Here is a 20,628-nt window from a genome sequence, read left to right on the forward strand (position 1 = left end):
AATGTATTAGCCTATAGTGTAGATTTATATTAAATGCAATTAGCTGAACTTTAGAGTGCCTTTTTCCTTAAGTACTTAAAATACATTTGTATGTGTAATTTCAAAATTACTTCTTATCTTTAAAATATGGTTAAAGTTACTGCTGAATGTACTGACTTGCATTTATGGTAAACTAAAATATACTTTAATGTCATTTCTAATGGAACTTGTATGTCACGATATTTAAATATATTTGCAATTACACATTTGTAATGATGAAGCTGCAGATTACATTTAAAGGTGCCCTAGAATTAAATATTGAATTAATATTGGCATAGTTGAATAACAAGAGTTCAGTACATGGAAAAGACATACACTGAGTCTCAAACTCCATTGTTTCCTCCTTCTTATAAATCTCATTTGTTTAAAAGACCTCCGAAGAACAGGCAAATCTCAACATAAGATTCTGTTATACGTAACAGTCGGGGTGTACACCCCCAATATTTGCATATGCCAGCTCATGTTCAAGCATTAGACAAGGGCAGCCAGTATTATCGTCTGGATGAATCATCAGACTAGGTAAGCAAGCAAGGACAATAGCGAAAAATGGCAGATGGAGCAATAATAACTGACATGATCCATGATAACATGATATTTTTAGTGATATTTGTGAATTGTCTTTCTAAATGTTTCGTTAGCATGTTGCTAATGTACTGTTAAATGTGGTTAAAGTTACCATCGTTTCTTACTGTATTCACGGAGACAAGAGAGACGTCGCTATTTTCATTTTTAAACAATTGCAGTCTGTATAATGCATAAACACAACTTCATTCTTTATAAATCTTTCAAACAGTGTGTAATGTTAGCTTTAGCCACGCAGCACAGCCTCAAACTCATTCAGAATCAAATGTAATACATCCAAATAAATACTATACTCACATGATCCGAAGCATGCATGCAGCATGCATGACGGACATCTTGTAAAGATCCATTTTGAGGGTTATATTAGATGCCCCAAAATAGGCAGTTAAAAAAATGAATTAAAAAAAAAAAATCTATGGGGTATTTTGAGCTGAAACTTCACAGACACATTCAGGGGACACCTTAGACTTATATTACATCTTTTAAAAAGAAGTTCTAGGGCACCTTTAAAGGTTACACTTCAAATGTACTTCTACTATAAGGTTTGGTTTAGAGTTAATTGCTTGTAATTATGTATAATTGACTCTCGTTACTATATTAAGTGCATTCAATGTGAAACAAGGAGACTGTAAAATAAAGTGTTACCCATTTAAAATATATTAACTTTAAATGTAATTTTGAATAACACACTACAGTTAAAATTATAATCAAGTCAACACATTAAAATAAGTAATTATTTTAAGCAGGACCAACAAGAAACAATTTAGAATGTGCTCTAAAGTATTTTATTATCTGCAAGTACCATTTTTTTTTTAAATACACTTTTATGATTTAAAGTACACTACAAGTGCACACTAAGAACATTTCCTTTTTTTCACAAGGGTAAATCAGTAAATGATGTATAATATAAATATTTTTACCAGTGACCTTTTGGATCCCAATGCATTTTACATTCAACAAATTCAAAAACTAGTATCTGTGGCCAGTTGCATAAACATAGCTGCTGTGTCTTAAGAACTAGTATGTAGAAGAAGTTATGACCAGTATTGTAGAAATAAATTAGATGACTACCTTGTAAGAAAAGTCTAAGCAGTTTATGGCCACTGGTGTTCAAAAGACCTGTAAGTGAACACTGTTCTCCCTCACAGCTTCATCATAGCTGTTTGAAAAACTCCATGTCTAGTATCACACATGACTAAAGAGTAACGTAAATACAGAGGAATTCTGACCCCAGCTGCTCTGGTTTATAGACTTGGCTATCTCCAAGCAAAAACTGTAGTCCAATTGTCCTGTGGAATCTCGAGGCTGTATGTTTTACATACCAGGCATTGTTTTACAGATATATGGCATGTTCCGTATAACAGCCAAAAATGAGGCCAGTGAGGGTTTGTTTTATAATAGTTCTTGTAGATTAGTGACATCAGCAGTGACGGAGTAATATCCCCATCACTCTTCAACTTGCTCTGAACACAAGGATTTCCTATCAGTTTGCAGGAAATGTGGAAAGCTCCATTTTGTTGTAATTCTGGAAAATATCTGTCAACTGTGAGCCATGACATTATGTGGTAACTGACACATTTTTCCTTTGCAAAAGAACAAAATTAACAAAAATGTCAGCATGTATATTCTAGTAAGTTCATAATTTAAATGCAACGCAGTGAACGTTGCAATCTGAAATGAGAAACTTTACTCTGTATTTTGATGGCCTCCTTTAGATATTCTGTTGACTATGCATAACACTGTACCTAGATGACCACGAACTCTCATTAGAGTATTTGTAGATTTTTAGGGGTAGGATTAAGGTTCGTAGAATAAGTACACATGTAGTTGCAAAGTTAGTCAATAGAATTGTTTTTTTTTTTTTGTTGGGGAGCATCAAAATAAAGTGTTAGCAGACAGTCTAAGACTAGCTGACATGTGCAAAGTCTTTCATAGTCAACAGAATAAAGGGGACCATCAAAATATAGTGTTACCAAAACTTCACATTCATTTTTGGTATATGTAAATGACTCACAACAAATCAGGATTTGACTCATATACAGATTTATTTTAAGAAGGTTCACTAATTGAATGACATTGTTAAGTGAATGTTATCATACAGGATTTCAGAGCTCAGACTTCATTAAGAGAACAAGTAAAACCAAGCATATTTTTGAATATGGTCACATTTGCTGAAATGAACAGGAAACATAGTCGTTTTTCAACCTAGAATGAACCTATGGCCCATGACCCGTCAAGCACAGCTGTCTCTTCTGGATGGACGTCATTTGGAGCACTGGACTGCTTCAAACTTGCTTTCGCAACAGAGTAAGACTTACAAAAATGTTGAAACATTTGCTACTTGGTTAACAAAAAATAAAAGAGGTTTTATAGGTTGTTTTCCTGCTAAGACAAATAACATGAAAAGTTGTCTAGAAACTCAAATGTTTACACTTGATCAATGGATATTTTCAATGTAAAATTGATAATAATGTTAGTATTTATTTATTTTTATGACAACTGGTAATACTGATATGTTTTAAAATTATATGATCTCAGCCAGTAATCCTCCATTTGTCTACAGAGTGCAAATCTTCAAATTTCATCCATATTAAAGTGGAAAGTTCATACTCATAACAAACGGTGCCTTTTTAAACATGAATAAACATTAAAGCAATACTGTCATTAAGTTCAAAATGTTATAGGATACAAAAGGAAAATCCTTTTGCTACAACACTCATTTTACATCACTTTTAAACTGGAGGTTATTTCATGAAAAGCGTTCCCACATATAAACGATACAACGTAAAAAACTGTTAATTTCACAGATGTTAGAATTATATTATGAACTTTCCTACAGTGGCCCCAACACGTTTTGGACACTTACCAGTCACATTTACAATGAGTGAGTTTCATTACATCGTTTTTTTTTTTTTTTTTTTCTGAGTATTTCTTGGTTGACAGTTTATTTTACAGTGTCTTTGTTACATATATGTACTTGCTATAGTAACAACAGTAAATTATACATACTTACATTTGGTGTCCTTGTAACAGTGTTATTACACATTTAAGTACTGAGTAAAATTAATTAACAACATACACTTACTATAGGGTTAGCATTAGGAATAGGGTTTGATTTAGGGCTAGTTGCATGTAATTACACATAATGCATTGTTACTATAGTAGTACATGTAACATGTAGGACAGTAAAATAAAGTGTCATATTTATACTTAAACATCCAAATACTTTTTTCAGGCCACTGTATGTACATTAAAACACTTGTCCTTCCATGTTTGGCCAAAAATGTTATTTTGTATGATGAAAGTAGATTTAAAAAAGAAGTTTAGAACCAAAACATATTTAAAAATAGTTATACCTTGGTTCAAATGTTTTAACTTTAAACAATAAACATTCCCTTTTTGACTAACATGTGAATATATACACTTATTATATACATACGTACATACGTTGGTATATGAAGTAAAGACTCTTTTTGATAATTTAATTTCCATCATGTTGAACCATAAGATTTTTATTTTTTTTAACATGATGACATTTCATTTTGATTCTGGCCACGACACAAGATATGTTGCATCACTTCAATGATTCAGCCAGTTTTATGGCCACAAACTGAACATTCATAAAAATAATCTTCATTTGTACTATTATTTTGTCTTGTATGTTTTAGAAATGTGTACAGAATACATTAAGAACTGAATATAATTCATAAAAAGCTGTCAGAGTTTTATTTTTATTTTATTTTTTTATAATAATAGTAATAAGGCACGGATGTTGATCCCTGTTGCAAATTACTGGGCATGATATAACCAATAGAATATGCATTTTTTTTTTTTTTTTTTTTTTTTTTTTTGTATCAGGAAAAATATAAAGTTAAGTTGTGTAAATCAAGCTCTTTCAAGTTACTGAGGTACAGTATGTTTACCCAGCTTCACATAAATATTTAATGGTCCTTATGTTCAGATTCAAGCATTCATCTACATTTTAAGCCCCCTGGACCCCTAAATCAATTGGCTAAAAGACATATTTTTGTGGCATTATATTTGGTGGCAGTTTGGTATCAGAGGGATGAACCTGCAGTGCAAAATAAACTGCAAAAAAGAAACAAAAAACAAAACAAAATCAAGTACTTCGCATAGTTCACCAAAATTATTTCCCAGTGATCCCTTACGTGCACTTTTTCTTTCTAGTGTGGATTCATTGGACACTTCACTACGTCCTTCACTTCAACACCTGCTGTACAAGACTAAAAACTCCTTGATTTACAACAATCTGGCCAAAAAATTACAACTAGCCAAGATACTCATCCAAACTTTTTCCATACTAATGGTATTACAGGAACAAATACGATTTGTGTTAAACTGGCTACTTAAATCCTCTTGGATTAGCCTTTAAATAGTTCAATATATTGTCAAAACATTATAAAGACAGAAAAAGCACAGAAAACTTCATAACCACAAGTCTTTTGCTGATGAAAATGCCTTTTTCACAGTCTCTGCTCACTTATACTATATAGATCCTGGCCCCTGTTGAAGCTCAGACCACTGAATGGTCGTTATGGTGAGCCCCGCTCAGGACCGTGTGGTTGATGGAGGACGCGGATCGGTCTGAACCCTCTGCAGTACCGTTCACATTCTCTTGGCGTTGACAGCACAGGATCTGTTTGAATGTGATGCTCATCTCCTTGTCCCGGTACGAGTATATGATAGGGTTCATGGCAGAGTTGAATTCCGCTAAAAGGAGGAAGAATTTCTCATAGGTCAGGACATTGCATTTGGAGCAGACCACATCCAGCAAGAGAAGCACCAAACCAGGCGTCCAGCACACAATAAAAGCACCTGAAAAACAAGGGGAAATAGATGCCATTCATGAGTATTTGAGGAATTTGAAAGATAATTTTCTGTACTGCAAAAACAGATTTAAAAGTTGCATACAATAGTCAAGCTCAATAACTTTAAAGGATTAGTTCACTTTCAAATAAAATTTTTCTGATAATTTACTCACCCCCATGTCATCCAAGATGTTCATGTCTTTCTTTCTTCAGTCGAAAAGAAATTAAGGTTCCAGGAAAACATTCCAGGATTATTCTCCTTATAATGGAGAATATCTTCAATGGCCTCCAAATGGTTGAAGGTCAAAATTATAGTTTCAGTGCAGCTTCAAAGGGCTTTAAACGATACCAGACAAGGAATAAGGGTCTTATCTAGCGAAACGATCAGTCATTTTCGAAAAAAAAATTGTATGTGTATGTGCTTTATATAAACAAATGATCACCTTCCAAGTGCTTCCACCAAAACCGCCTTCCCTATTCTACTTACAGAACAAACACAGCGCCAGTTTCATTTTTTTCCGTAAGTAGAATAGGGAAGGCGTAGGACATACAGCGTAAGCTTTTTGAAGAATACGAAAGTGCAGTTTTGGCGGAATCATTTGTTTATATAAAGCACATACATTTACATTTTTTTTTTTTTAAATGACCAATCGTTTTGCTAGATAAGACCCTTATTCCTCGTCTGGTATCGTTTAAAGCCCTTTGAAGCTGCACTGAAACTATAATTTTGACCTTCAACCGTTTGGAGACCATTGAAGTCCATTACAAGGAGAATAATCCTGGAATGTTTTCATCAAAAACCTTAATTTCTTTTCGACTGAAGAAAGAAAGACATGGACATCTTGGATGAAATTATCAGGAAAATTTTATTTGAAAGTGAACTAATCCTTTAAAGGTACAGTAAGTGATTTCTGAGAAACACTGTTGAAAATGGATCGGACCAAGCAGCACAACACACTTCTAGCCTATCAGCAATAGAGGCATATACACTCATGATGGGAGAAGAGAGAATGAGCAAGACAGAGATTTGAAGACTGTAGAAAGAGAGATGGCTGAGAGACATTACAAAAGAGAAAAGCTCAGAGGAATATCACTGGAAAAAAGAAGGGTTATGATCAAGCAAGAGCTTTAGGACCCACTTTAATATTAGAAAAGCTTTCCAGTGCTGGAGAGATCTAAGAGGGAAGGCCTGAATTAGATCTTTATAACTATATAACAGACTTACTTAAAATGCATACAAATATGTTGTCACTCTATATCTCCCAATAATTTGTCTTAGTAAGATGCTATTCAAGTAATTCATTTTATAAGCAAAGCTATGTAGTTTTGGTTGCAATTTATTTTACAGTATGTGCACTTCAATGTACTTACAGTGTACTTACCAAGAAAGTACTGAATAATATAAGTTCACTACATGGGCTATGATTAGGTTTTGGGGTAGTCAAGTCAAGTCAAATCATCTTTATTTATATAGCGCTTTTTACAATGCAGATTGTGTCAAAGCAGCTTTACATTGAAAACTGGTACATAATTTTTGCTGCACAGCAGCTTTTCAAGAATAGTGTCAATGCACGCAGATCAAAGCACTGTTGAATAAATGTCAAGAATACTGTTGAATATCAAATGTCAAGTCAAATGTCAAGTGTCCCCAACTAAGCAAGCCAAAGGCGACAGCGGCAAGGAACCCAAACTCCAACAGGTGACATCAGGTGGCAAACAAGTGGCAAATAGGTGTTAAAAATGGAGAAAAAAAAACCTTGGGAGAAACCAGGCTTAGTCGGGGGGCCAGTTCTCCTCTGGCAAACAGTGCTTTGTTACGAATCAGGTTGCTATCATAAGTCTGATAGGATCGCAACAATCAAAGTGTTATTTCAGTAGGTTCAAGACTAGTACCTAGTTATTACCCATTTATTGTAATTACTACAATATGTGTATAGTATGTACATGTGAAACAGGACTCTACAATAAAATGCTACCATAGTTTTTACTGTGGAGGGTAAAACATATAATTCAATTCAATACAATGACGATTGAGAGGTGTACAAATAAATATTTCTCAAAAGCCTGATGGATTTTTTTTTAATGTGATTAAAAAAATAATAATAATATTTGTATGGATAATCAAGTAAACCTAAGTTGATTCAGTCCAGTAAGTGTTTATCTTGTTCATCACTTCATCGATTATTTAACCATCTAAATGAGTAGCAAGATCAAGAGCACACAACATGTACATAAACTGACTGAACTGTAAACATTTACAATTAAAAACTTCTATCAAAAAATCCCTTACAAGATACCTCTTTCAAAAAAGTATATGTATGTAATAGGTTAAATACTGAAATAAATGTAAGTCTACTTATAGTAGTTAAATGTATATTTAAAGTATAATAAATAATAAAATAAATACCCAAGTAGGAACTGATAGATCAAAAATAATATAAATATTAAACAATTTTCCTTGTGTTGTTTTCCTAGTTGTAAACGTTTAAAAATGTGGAATATCCTTATTATGTCTGTTGTTTCTATTATTATGTTGTTGTTGTTTTTTACCTTCCACTCAATAAAAATTCCGAACATAAATAGTAAAAGATAAGTATGATGTTATGTGCGCTTAAAGAAAACTTTCATTATAGTTTAATGAGAGTATACTTCAAAGTGTAAAGAAAAAAAAATGTGCCAGAGGTATATACTATAACTATAGGTTAGTTAGGTAATAGATGTATAAACTAACAGTATATCTATAAGTCCACTTGTGTAGCTGTGCACTCAAAGTTTACTACTCACACAGTACAGTACTGTTACTACACCTGTACACAGTAAACTTAAAAAAGTATGTGTAAAATTGGGCCAATTCAGTCCCAAGAAGTATTGTAATAGTACACTTAAGTACTACATAAAGTATGCTTGAAGACATACTTGAATTTTAAGTTTACTTAATAAAATCAACTAATAAATAATGCTTCTTTTGTTGTAAGGGATGAGGTGATAAAAATGTTATTTAAATATATATTTTATTTAATACTTAAAATTATTCATGGTTCAATTAAAGCTGGTCATTTTAGCCAATATTTGTGTATGATGTATTTCTATGCAGTATCATAAATTAGCTTAGCAACATGTTAATGGCTAATGGTACTGAATCCAAATTTAAGTGTCCTATGTGCTTTGTGTGAATACAGGATTTGAAAGTTTCCTTTAGGGATGCGGCCTTAGATGCTTGTTTCCTATATAGGCAGTAGACTAAGTTTTGGACAGAGCCTACACCTCATAATATAAGGCAGTGGATATCTGGCTTTTCCATTACTAACAGAAGGGCAGGCAGGCATCCCAGTGCTTAAAAAAAATCCTTATAGTAAATTTTCTTGGTGGCAAACTCCTCTTTTTACATTGTTCAGGACTTCGACAAACAAAAAATGTTTACTGAAAAAGAACATTTTGGCCACAGTTGTTATTTTGCAAGACAGAAATACGTTTGCAAAAGCACTACTCTTCTTTTAGTCAAACGCAGCTGCTCTTGAATGGTTTACATCACTAGAAAGTTATGTGGAGACTCTCAGCAGTTAGATAAACTGCAAGCTGTTTCCAGCATGGCTTTGCCATATGTTTTGCTCTCTCTGAACGAACCCCACTACAGACGTGAACGAGGGGGACAGAAGACTGCGTCTGAAGTGAAAGATTCTGATACTTTTCCATGTCAAAAACAAAACTGTAGTTTCCTCAATCCTAATTCCTGCACCCAAACGTCAAGTTTGTTTTATCCGAAAACTTGATACCACTTCAGATTCATAGTTCTTCTGAGAATAAGGAATCTTTAAATAAAAAAGATACTTGAAATGAAGATGATTTCCATCACAAGCACTGTGGGTTCAACTGTGAGAATGGAAGCTGCACCGAGACCTTCTTTTACACAAACAGCTCGGAAAACTAATTTGAAACAGAGGATCAGCTTGTTTTGGAAGAGAAAAAATCCCAGAAATGTGACTAAACATCTTTAAAATATGGACTTGGTTGAGCATGTGGAGCATTCGGGAGCATGTGGATTCAGACTCGATCCTCTTCTGGTCTCGGTCCTGACTTGAACTCAAATAATTGGGTGTTGCCTATAATACTGAACTGCAACATCAAATCTCTCAGAAACATTTTACTAGATTTTGTTAACTAATATTTATGTCATCTAATTTAGAATGAAATTTGACAATGGTTAAATTGGAATTTAATCCAACAAAACACAATTTTGATTTAATTTAGCCCTTTTGAATGATTCTGTAAGTGGCATAATCGTGACATGATACCTCTGCACACATTTCCGCTTTCAACTAGATGTAATAATTAGATATACTATATCCTTAATCTGCGTCTCATGTAATAGCAATTAGTTTGATGGATAACTGTGTGTTTGTGGTAAGTATTCCTCCCAGTGCTCCACAGTCTCACAAAGAAAGCCAACACCATGGGTGTGGACGAGTTAAAACTGAGTAAAACTGTGCAAGTTTAGACTGATGTCATTCTAAACAGCAGTATCAGTCAAAGCCTTGTATATTGGCCCAAGTTCTCAGTAGATTTACCCTTACAAATAAACACATTTCATTTCTTTTTTTTTTTTTCTTTTTTTAAAGCACTCAGTTAAGGTTTATTGATTATTAAGAAATTCTTCAGTATTTCAACCTACATTCTGTATGTCATAACTACAGGATATTGGTTAGGTTTAAACAGGGCCTTAAAGACACCCCTCACCCTTCATTAAAGCTCTCTTCCTCTTACAAGCCAAATATGCAGTTAAATTAGCAGCTGCTCAAAGCTTTGCTTTGTCTTTGAGCAGGATTTTAATTTATTACTTCCAGAAAGGCTTATTAACACCATCAGGCACAATGACTGGGGTGTTCAGACGAAAACTGCAAGAGATTCAGGTTCAGAGGCGAAATAACTTTGGCATATGAATGTTGGGTTTGTCTAGGAAATATTTTTTGGCTTTCCTTGACAAAGGCAAGGAATTGGCCATATCTAAAGGAAAACATGGTTTCATGCCATGATTGTATCGGAAAGTAGAAGTCAAGCGATTTATTGTTTTTGCCGGTTATTCAGCATGTAATACAACACAGTAATAACCACTGTATATATATATATATATATATATATATATATATATATATATATATATATATATTTGTGTGTTCGATTGGTGCTTGAGAGTTCTAGAGTATCGTCAAGGGTCCATTGACGCAAAACATGTTTTTGCATTCAACTGCCCTGATCTTCCATTGTTTTTATACAAAGTTCTGGCATGAAACTCTAGATGGTGCAGGCTAATAGGTCCTTTTACCTGCTAATTATCACATCAATATCTATAGGTCACAGATGATTGGTTCCTGCTGTTTTAGTAGCCAATGAGCTGCGTGCTTAATCTCTAAATACATGAGTTAGCATTGCTTAGTAGCGCAGCGTGCCTCAGAAACCCTCCACCTTCCCCAGCTCTACCTGTATAGATCTGCTACAGTTATTCATGTACGCTATATTGTACAGCAGCAGCATGTCTTACTTGCTCACAGCAGCGGGTCGTGTATGTATTGGCAGTAGCAAGTCCCGTACTTGCTCTGCAGCAGCAATTAATCTCGGTTATCTCAGTTCTTTTTTTTTTTTTTTTTTTTTTTGGCAAACTCGACAACACATGGCCAAATGTTTGTGGTCAAAAATATGCAGCATTAGCAAGAGGTTGATGGGAACTCAGTGAGACAGCAACACCTGTGGAAGTGCTTAGTGCATGCTTTGCATAGTTAACAGCAGATTCAGGACTGAGGGATTTGGCAAAAGCATGGTCATTTGTTCTGCCCTCCCTGTTCAGTTAGCTTTTCCTACAAATTTCTGGGGATTTGGCACATTTAGACCAGAGCAGATCTGATCTTTCCAATGAAATCTGTCAGAATCCTACTAATTAAGTCAATGCTTTTATTCAAATATAAGACTGTTCAAAGTCAACTGATTATATGGTGTTTATTCAGTATTAGATGGCTGCTTTTGGCTGATTGTTTCTTTCCCTTGTTTTTTTGATCAAAGTGATTATGGAAGTAAATCAGGTTGAGTTGTGAACGCAAGTTTATATTGACTTCATGATTGAATTTGTGAAAGCTGATGTTCAATCCATCACCTGCATAACAAGTTGTTATGACAGTTGTATGTTGTTTACGTCTGAAGAAATCTGATTTAAAGCCATTTTAATGAATGGTTGATAAAAAGATAAGCTGATATACTTCCATAGCCATTAAAATCATTGCTGCTTCCTGGGCTCTGAAGTTTAAATTTCTGTTTAAATGAATTACGATTATGGCAGTTTCTGGGATTCACAAGGGGCAAGATGCCAGTAAAATGAACAAAATATTTTCACAGGATAGATGCTACGGTCAGCTTATCATAATCTATGTTTTCATTTCAGACTGCCCTCAAAAAACAGACTTGCTAATGTTCTTTTTTTCCTCCCAAAATGATCCGTATGCCATGTAAGCATATTTGAGTTTGTCATGTGATCCAATAATGCTGATATGGGGAATTCAAAATTCAACACTGCAAAATGTATTCTGAATGAAACGCCCTGCTGTTATACATCACATAAGTCCTGATGTCTCGTTTTCTTGAGGAGCGGAAACTGATCCAATGATTTCATCATCACTGTTATTCAAATATACTTCATACGCCCTTGAGTAACTCTCAACAATGGATGAGTCATGCCTTTGAGAAGTAACACAACTCATTTCATTGTAGCTTGTGGGAGTTACTTGTAACAGTGTGGCGAGAAGCTGTGTTTTATTGTTTCTTGGAAAGTTCTTTGTGGTGGATAGAACATGAAAACCTGAATTTGTATGAGTGCTTTACACACTGATGTGACAGTGGACATTGGTGTTGCCTGATCTCACTAGAAAAACAAGCAGCCTGGTCTAACAGAACAAGCTTGTCATTCATAATTAACGGAAAAGGTGAAGTGCGCTAACTTTAGCCTTTGATTTTGTTTCCTGAAGTTATCATTTCCCATGTTTGTTTTAAATAACCAACACATTTGGTAAATTTTAAATTACAATTCTACACTTTAGTCTTTGATTTTGTTTCCTAAAGTCCACCTATAACTTAAGTGAATGTTTCTTATGTCTCTGTTGTTCAATAGTTCATGGTTTATCATTTATCATTTCCTGTTTTTATTTTAAAAAAACAAAATAAGACGATGATGACAAGAACAAGAATAATCCAAGGTATACATGACAACTTTGTACAACAAAACAAAGATAACTGACAACGAACTGAAGAATCTAAGGACTTTATATATGATACAGCTCATCGACTTATGACACACTACAAGACAGGTCGAAATCAGAGATGACAAATAAGAAACATAACGGCAGGTGTGGATGTAAACGTATGCCTATTATAAATAAAATATTAGTAAAATATAATTAATTACAATAAATATAAGTATAATAATAATAAAAAAAAAGTTTTCGTTATGTTTTTCTTTTTTTTCCATATGTATTACCAACATTATATTATTTTTGTTACACCTCAAATGACAAGGGATTTTATAGTCATTTATATATATAATTAGAGTCCATAAACTAATTTTCTCAAATGACTTGGGTATGCAGATCATTCACAGCTTATATGGACTGCACACAGGATAAAGAAGAACTAAATTAGACACAGGTAAAGAACATAAATGTTATTTTGTTGTACACTACCAGTTTCCACAATACACAAACTGCTACTGCTACTGTACCTTTAAGACTTTTATATGTAAAATGCCTCATTGGACTAGGAGACTGGATAACTTAAATCTTTTTTACTTGCATTACTTTTAATTCAATGAACGATTTGTTTTGTTGTCAAATAATACAATGCAGTACAAATTTTATTTATATAGCACGTTTAAAAACAACTAGTGTTGACCAAAGTGCTAAAATAAATAAGTAAATAAATAATTAGTGTGTCATTCAAGCGATTCATCTTTCTAAAGTACAAACATGCCCAACAAATACTGAAATAACCTTATTTTAACACCTTGTTAACACCTTGCTGGGCTTTTAGCACTCTACCAGATGTTTTTTTTTTTTTTTTGCTTTTCACACATTCATTTGACCAGAACTTTGTTGTCAGTAACCACTTCCTGCTGTATAAGTTTGCTTCTATATTTATTTGGAAGTTGTTAAACATTATGATTAGAGTAAGGTTTACTGCAGCAATAAAAACAAAACAAAACAAAAAAACAGGATTTTTGTCTTGTTTCCTGTCCAAATACCTAAAAATCCATGAATCAAGATGCATTTACTAGATAAGTAAAATGGCATAAGATTAAAGGCACAATATGTAAGAATTTTGCAGTAAAATATCCAAAAACCACTAGGCCAGTGTTATATATTTTGTTCACTTAAGTACTTACAACATCCATACAACAAGTTTGCAACTATTTGTAAATCGTGAGAAAATTGCTATTTTAACCAAGGCTCCAGGATGTGTGAGGAGTCACCTGTCAATTGTGTCATACCCGCGTTACCTTCAGTTTCCGGTTTTATTTTGTAGAAACCATGAAAACACCAAAGACGCTTTAATATATTACATGTTTTAATAGGCAAGGGGACAACTATTTAACAACCCTTAGAACAACTAGAGGATCAACTATAAAATATTTCATATATTTATAGACAGAAAAACTAATTGTTTTTATATCTCTACATAGAATCTAAACATTAGAACATTAAATCTAGTTTTACTGATTTTTTTGCGAGTACCATGTTTTACCATGCCTCAGAGAAAAACACTATTTTGTGAAGTAGCTAACATAGCATAATCAGATGCAGCTTTATTTTTAGTAACAGTACAGCATTTTCTCCATCATACAATATGTTTTAAAATTAATTGCATGCCACTTATCAACACAAGCCATCCAGCATTTATTATGATATTCTAAAATCGATCTATCTTACTGCAGTGTGCAACAGTGTCTCACAGCAGCCGCCGAGTGAACGCACAGAGTAACGTTATAACATCATTTTCAACACTCTCAAATGTATCTAATATGATAAACAGAGCTGCGGTACCTCATACTCATGACTGGAATAGCAGAAGCGGCGCCGGCGACTGTGTCATAATAAAAGTTCTGCTCATCGCAATCGCTCCAGCGGCCTCGTTCAGCTCCCACAACACTCCTGCTCTGCTTCATACTACAGTAACATTAATAATCACATCCATGAATATGATTTCTGCCCGAGTCCCACCCCAATTATTTTCCACCGGCTGTGAGGTAAAGGCCAAGATTCCACGTTTAAACTTGACATCATAAAGCTACACCTTTGTATTGAATAGGCCTCTAGTGGACAGAAATTTTTACATATTGTACCTTTAAGTGAGTTTTTGCTTAAAGGGGTCCTATTATGCCCTTTTACGAAGTCTTGATTTTGTTTTTAGATCATACTAGAATAGTTATTTATGCTTGATTGCTCAAAAAACGCATAGTTTTACATTTGTAGAGTACCTCTCTTCCCAGTCTGGCTTGAAAATGCTGTTTAGTTTCTGCTTCGATGAAGGCCCTCCTTCCGAAATACGAAATGTGCTCTGATTGGTTAGCTGGCCCAGTGTGTTGTGATTGGCCAACCGCCAAGAGCATGTTTTGGAAATGTCACACCCTTTACCATAACCATAACCATTAAAGGCAGGGTAGGTAAGAAATTTTGTTCCAAATTTGTTTAAACTTTCTATATATATACATGCATAATTAAAATGTAAGAACTCTGATAAAAAGAGTATAAAAATCGAGTGACTCTAGACCGTTTAATCTGTATTAAACACAGCTCATTATTTCCATCCGGGACGAAACATAGGATTGGCTTAGGCGGCTGTCACTCTCTCGCAACCATGGCAACCACCCTTTTGCCACACATGACCTGCCCACTTGCGCGCGCACGTTTGATTTGGGGAATCCAAGAGGCATGGATCCTAGGAATACCAAAACAATGGCAGAGAAACAGCAAGCTAAATTCACAGTATCGGCCTATGCAGTTAGTGAAGGCAAACCAGGCAAAAAAAGGAAGACAGTAACAGTACAAGAAAAGGCAATGAACAAAAAGTCTTTGGATAAACAAAGAAATAAAACGCGAGTTAATATCGGCGTGGCTTTCCAGCGATGGCGAGAACTGAGGGAACTCAAGGGGCTGAAAAGTGACTCCTTGATGGCTTTATTTCTGCTGGACAGGTAAATCTTTCTTTTTGTATTTTGATCATACATATTTTTTTGTTTATTTTTTCATGAAGCATGTGTCATTAGCACACGTAGCTGCGTAATATAGCTAACATAACATTACTTAGCGAGCCGTAGTAGAGACGATAAATAATGATAGCTATAGTGTTGAATTGTGCATAATTTTACCCTCTGTCTAACTCTTTTACCATGTTCACCTGTAAGTTTACCTGCACGTTTTTTTTCGCCTTTGTTTTGTTTTTATATTCTCTAACTATGTTTACTGATGTCTTTATCTTGTATCTGTGTGTGTCGTACACACTTTGTTGTATGTGTGTGTTATTATTTTGTGTCTGCAATGCAGTTGTGAGTTGATATTTGAGTGTATGTTACTCTGTTGATCTGTAGAACAACGTATATGTTATGAATCTTACACGAAATTCATCTTCATCACAGTGTAAATGATGGTAATGGAAAAACGTGTATCATGCAACCTGTTTTTAGCTTTGCCTTATAGATAGCTCGTTAGCGAATCAAAAAATATATATTTTAAACTTTACCAATATCAATATGCTAGCTTGATAGTGAGTACTAAAATACATCTTGTTTGTTTATCTTCATAATTATAAAGTTATTTTTATTACATGTGATTCTGACATGATGTCACTACATGCCGTGCTCCTTCCTCTCCGCTCGTCTCAGGTAAATAATGCGTCTTCCAGCTCAGTGGTCGGAGTCACACGTTCATGCGTTTTGGGGGCGTGGCTTTGGAAGGAGCCCAGAAGGGAGGGGGTGGAGTGAATGGAAATAATGAGCTGTCTTTAAAACAGTCGTGAGAGGTCTACAGACACTCGATTTTTATACTTTCTTTTTCAGAGTACTTACATTTTAATTATGTATTGATATATAAATAAAGTTTAAACAAATTTTGAAAAAAAGTTTTTTATACATTTTTTTGCCTACCCTGCCTTTAAGGATGGCATAACCATTAAGCATGGCATCAATTTCAAACCAATTCGAGCCGCATTCAGACCCTCGAGAATCTTAATGAACAGGAGGATCGTGCAGAAGGGATTTCAAGCACAGGATTTCACAGGATGTTTCAGAGTGGTATTTTTTTTCTTATACATTTTAGACATGATATTATACACCATTTAATCATGAAATGTGTTGGAAAACTATGGTAATGCAAAAATCAATCACAAAACCAATGTTAATTTTTCAAAGGGGCGGTGAACAATCTTACAAAAGTGAGTGATTACAAAAGCTACAGTAAACATTACATCAGCACTGTAATATTAGTTAGTAGGCCTGCGGAACCAAACAGCTTTGCCATTTGTTTACATAGCAACAACATAAGGTTGGAACTGTTAATAGAAAACACAACACTCTTTTAGGTACTCTTTTAGGTACTCTTTTAGGTTCTGGAAACTGTCCTCAGTAAAAATGTACAGCACACAGATACACACTGGGGTTGTAATGTTCAGGAACAGTATTAAAAATACTTTTTAACCACTCTGTTCGTCCGCCTTAGAAAGGTCAAACAAATGGGTTTTGTTGGGAAAAAAAACAGTGTTTTAACACCTTGTAGCTGGTCTTTTAGCACTCTGCCAGTCTTCTGTCTTTTTTTGCTTTCAGCTTTTCACACATTAATTTGGCCAGAGAACTTTTTTATACAACTAAACATGAATAATTGTAGCTCACTACCATATGTTTATATTGTATGGAATAAATGCCATGTAATCATTTACCTGCCTTCTGAGTCTTTATGGTAGAAATAACAATTCTACTTTAGCCTTTGATTTTGTTTCCTAAAGTCCACCTATAATTTGTGAATGTTTCTTATGTCTCTGTTGTTCAATAGTTCATGGTTTATCATTATCTGTGTTTATTTTAAACAACCAAAATAAGATGATGATGACAATAACAATAATAATCCAAGGTATACTTAGACATGACAACTTTGTATAACAAAACAAAGATAACAACTGACAACAAACTGAAGAAACTAAGGACTTTTTATATGGTACAGCGCACTGGCTTGTGACCCACTACAAGACAGATCTAAATCAGAGAGTTGATGTAAATGTATGCCGAGATTATTATTCGATGCTATTTACACTAAGTGCAAATTGCTGTAGATGCTATTTATACTAAGTGAAAATAGCAATATATTCTATTTACACTAAGTCACAATAGCAGCATTTTCTTAGCGATATGCTATTTACACTAGGCGAAAATAGCGATAGATTCTATTTACACCATTTAAAAGTATCAGCTCTTCGCAATAAGAGTAAATAGTAATTAGATGCTGTCTATACTTTATATTGGCAGATACTATTTGCACCTCAGTATTTTTGTACATTAACAGGAATATGATAGAGCGTAAATGATTATATTTATTAAAATTATTAAATGGATGCTGCCCAAATGGACCTTCCCATAACCCTACCCAATAAACACCTTTAATATTATTACACATTCGTTGGCAGTTTATTTCCCCTTTTAGAACATTATTTTCATTTTTATTGAAAATAAATGTGAGCCTGGTAAAAGGCGGATTCTAACCCATGGTCTTTTTATGCTCAAACAGCAACATTATACACTAACTAAAGTTAAAAAAGTGAAAAACCATAATAGGACCCCTTTAAAACAAGCAAAATTATGGGCTAAGAAAAATAGTCTTGTTTCCATTGGAATTAAAATTATTTTTCTTACCCCACTGGAAGATCATTTTGCTTGTTTTAAGCAGTTTTAAGCAGTTATTTTTTTCTAGTAAATGCATATTGATATAAGAATGTTTTTTTAGATATTTGGACTTCAAATATATACAAGCAATAATATACACAATAGAGAGATTCAGTCTGGGCACATTAAGTTTAGTCAGATTAGTTTGAATAGTCATATTTGGCCTAACTATAACTATACAGCAACAAGCTACACCACTTAATTTAAAAAAAAAAAAATAATAATTAAATAAATAAATAAAATAAAATAAATGTTTTAAAAAAAATCTCTTTCTGTTCTGTATTTTAGTTCTGTAACATAATTTATATTATTAAACATTAATTACACACTGTAATTACCATATATATGACTATTATCTCCAGGGTGAGATCACAGTCTACAAACCATGCTTTTATCCAGATCCCTTACTATCCATCCTTCCCAGAGATTCGAGACAAGCTCTGCCCGGTCCAAACAACAACAGTACTGTTTCCTGCACAGTGCTTGTGCAGTGGGATACATCACCATGACTGGCTTCCTTTTTTCCAGGCCAGGCTTCACTGGGGGAGCCGGCGAGGCATGACACTGAAGCAGTGCAAGGCAAACAGTGGAACTGGCTGCAAGACCACTATGACGGTTCCTCAGCTGTAGAATACTCAAGGGCTACATTGTTCGCCGACTTGAAGTTGGCACAATGGAGTGAAGGGTAACATATTACGTAGCATTTAGGTACAGCTGCTTATATATGCATGGACTTTTGGAGCCTGGTGCATACTTTTGTATTATCATTAAAGGACCTCCCTTGACAGAAGTGGAAAAATGGAATCTCACCAAAAAAGCAATGAGTGTGAATAGCAATTAATTGATCCCCAGAGCAAATTTCCATGTCATAGTGCATCATTAAAGGACAGATTCTCAGAGAACATATGCAATTTGGCTCCATGATGGTCATATCCACAATGTGGTAGACCAAAAAAGGATTAATGATCGTTTAATGTGTTGTTTGGCAGAGATTTAGTAGTCAAGAGAACTGACCTTTATGATTTTTCCCAACATTTCAAAAGAAAATTAAATATGAGTGGGGGCAGTTTGTTTGTTGAACAAGTCATTGTGGTTTAGGCCATCTGCTTATGATTACACCGTCATAATAAAGGAAATAATAGCTAGTTTTATGTAGATATAATCTATCTGCAAGTGAAACAGAAGTGAGAAATGACCCACACTGTCATATACCAATCCTTGTGTTCGAATATACCTACTTCCCCACTATAAAGTCAGTGAAAAACAGTACTTGAAATGCATAGTATGTCCAAATCAATAGTTTTCATAAAACAATAGGCCAAAAGTGCTCAGATGGCCTATTAAGTTGGCCTACTAAGAGGTTTTGAAGTGTGCATCCAATGGACACCTTACTATTCCATAATGCCATGTTAGTGGATTTGTGAATGGCGGGATGAAGTTCATCCAGATTGCATTCATGCTACACACATTCATACATACGTTTTTTTTTATAATTTCAAAGTTTGTTCCTCATCAAATGTAGTACCTACTCAGACAGCATTAGCTGTCCAACCCTGATTTAGGAGTGCTGCCATCATGCAGTTTGGTTCAAACATGAACCAGTTACTATTGAGCTGAATTGAAATAGTACTGATTGCTTGACGGACAGCAAAACTCTGAAGCACTCAACCAGAGTATGTCTATGCTAAACAGAGTATAAATATATCTATGCTAAATTTATATTTAGCCTAAGTGTAAATTCTTAAATCTAAGAATTTATTAGCCAATGGCTAATGATAGACATTATTTAGTCGACCTTAGTGAAGATTTAGTCACATATGCAAGCATTTTACTTGCATTGTAGAGGGTTGTAAAATAACAGGTTCACAAGTTCACACTTTTAATTTCACACACTTTATCACGAGTTCACACAAATAATCAGATGTATGCATAAACATTATGCATATTTGGTGTGCTGTTTGAAGGGAGGGCTCCGAGCTCAGAATTTGGCCCAAACCCAGAGTACTCCCCAGTATCTCTGGTTGGGATAGTGACCAGGCGAGTGTGAGGACACGGGGTGGTGGAGGGATGCAGAAAACAGTTGAGGAACATAGGTGAGTTATGAGTTATATATATAGAGCAGGGTTGGACTCAGGGTCTATAAGCTAGTGCAGGGGTGTCCAATCCTGTGCCTGGAGGACCACCATCTTGTGTTGAGGCAGGCTGGTGCTAAACTATGCA

At 34.5% G+C, this 20,628-nt stretch overlaps 1 protein-coding gene across 1 annotated transcript in view; it reads right to left on the minus strand.

Annotated features, from left to right (window-relative positions):
- Window positions 1-2,647: 2,647 nt before the first annotated feature.
- Window positions 2,648-20,628, minus strand: part of lpar1 (lysophosphatidic acid receptor 1) — a 34,756-nt gene continuing 16,775 nt past the window's right edge. Inside the window, exon 3 of the mRNA XM_048175421.1 lies at window positions 2,648-5,457. Coding sequence (XP_048031378.1) covers window positions 5,156-5,457 — 302 coding nt within the window. The 3' untranslated portion in view covers window positions 2,648-5,155. The remainder of the gene's footprint in view (window positions 5,458-20,628) is intronic.

Source organism: Megalobrama amblycephala, linkage group LG2, assembly GCF_018812025.1.
Source record: "Megalobrama amblycephala isolate DHTTF-2021 linkage group LG2, ASM1881202v1, whole genome shotgun sequence".
In the NCBI taxonomy this organism is placed as follows: Eukaryota; Metazoa; Chordata; class Actinopteri; order Cypriniformes; family Xenocyprididae; genus Megalobrama; species Megalobrama amblycephala.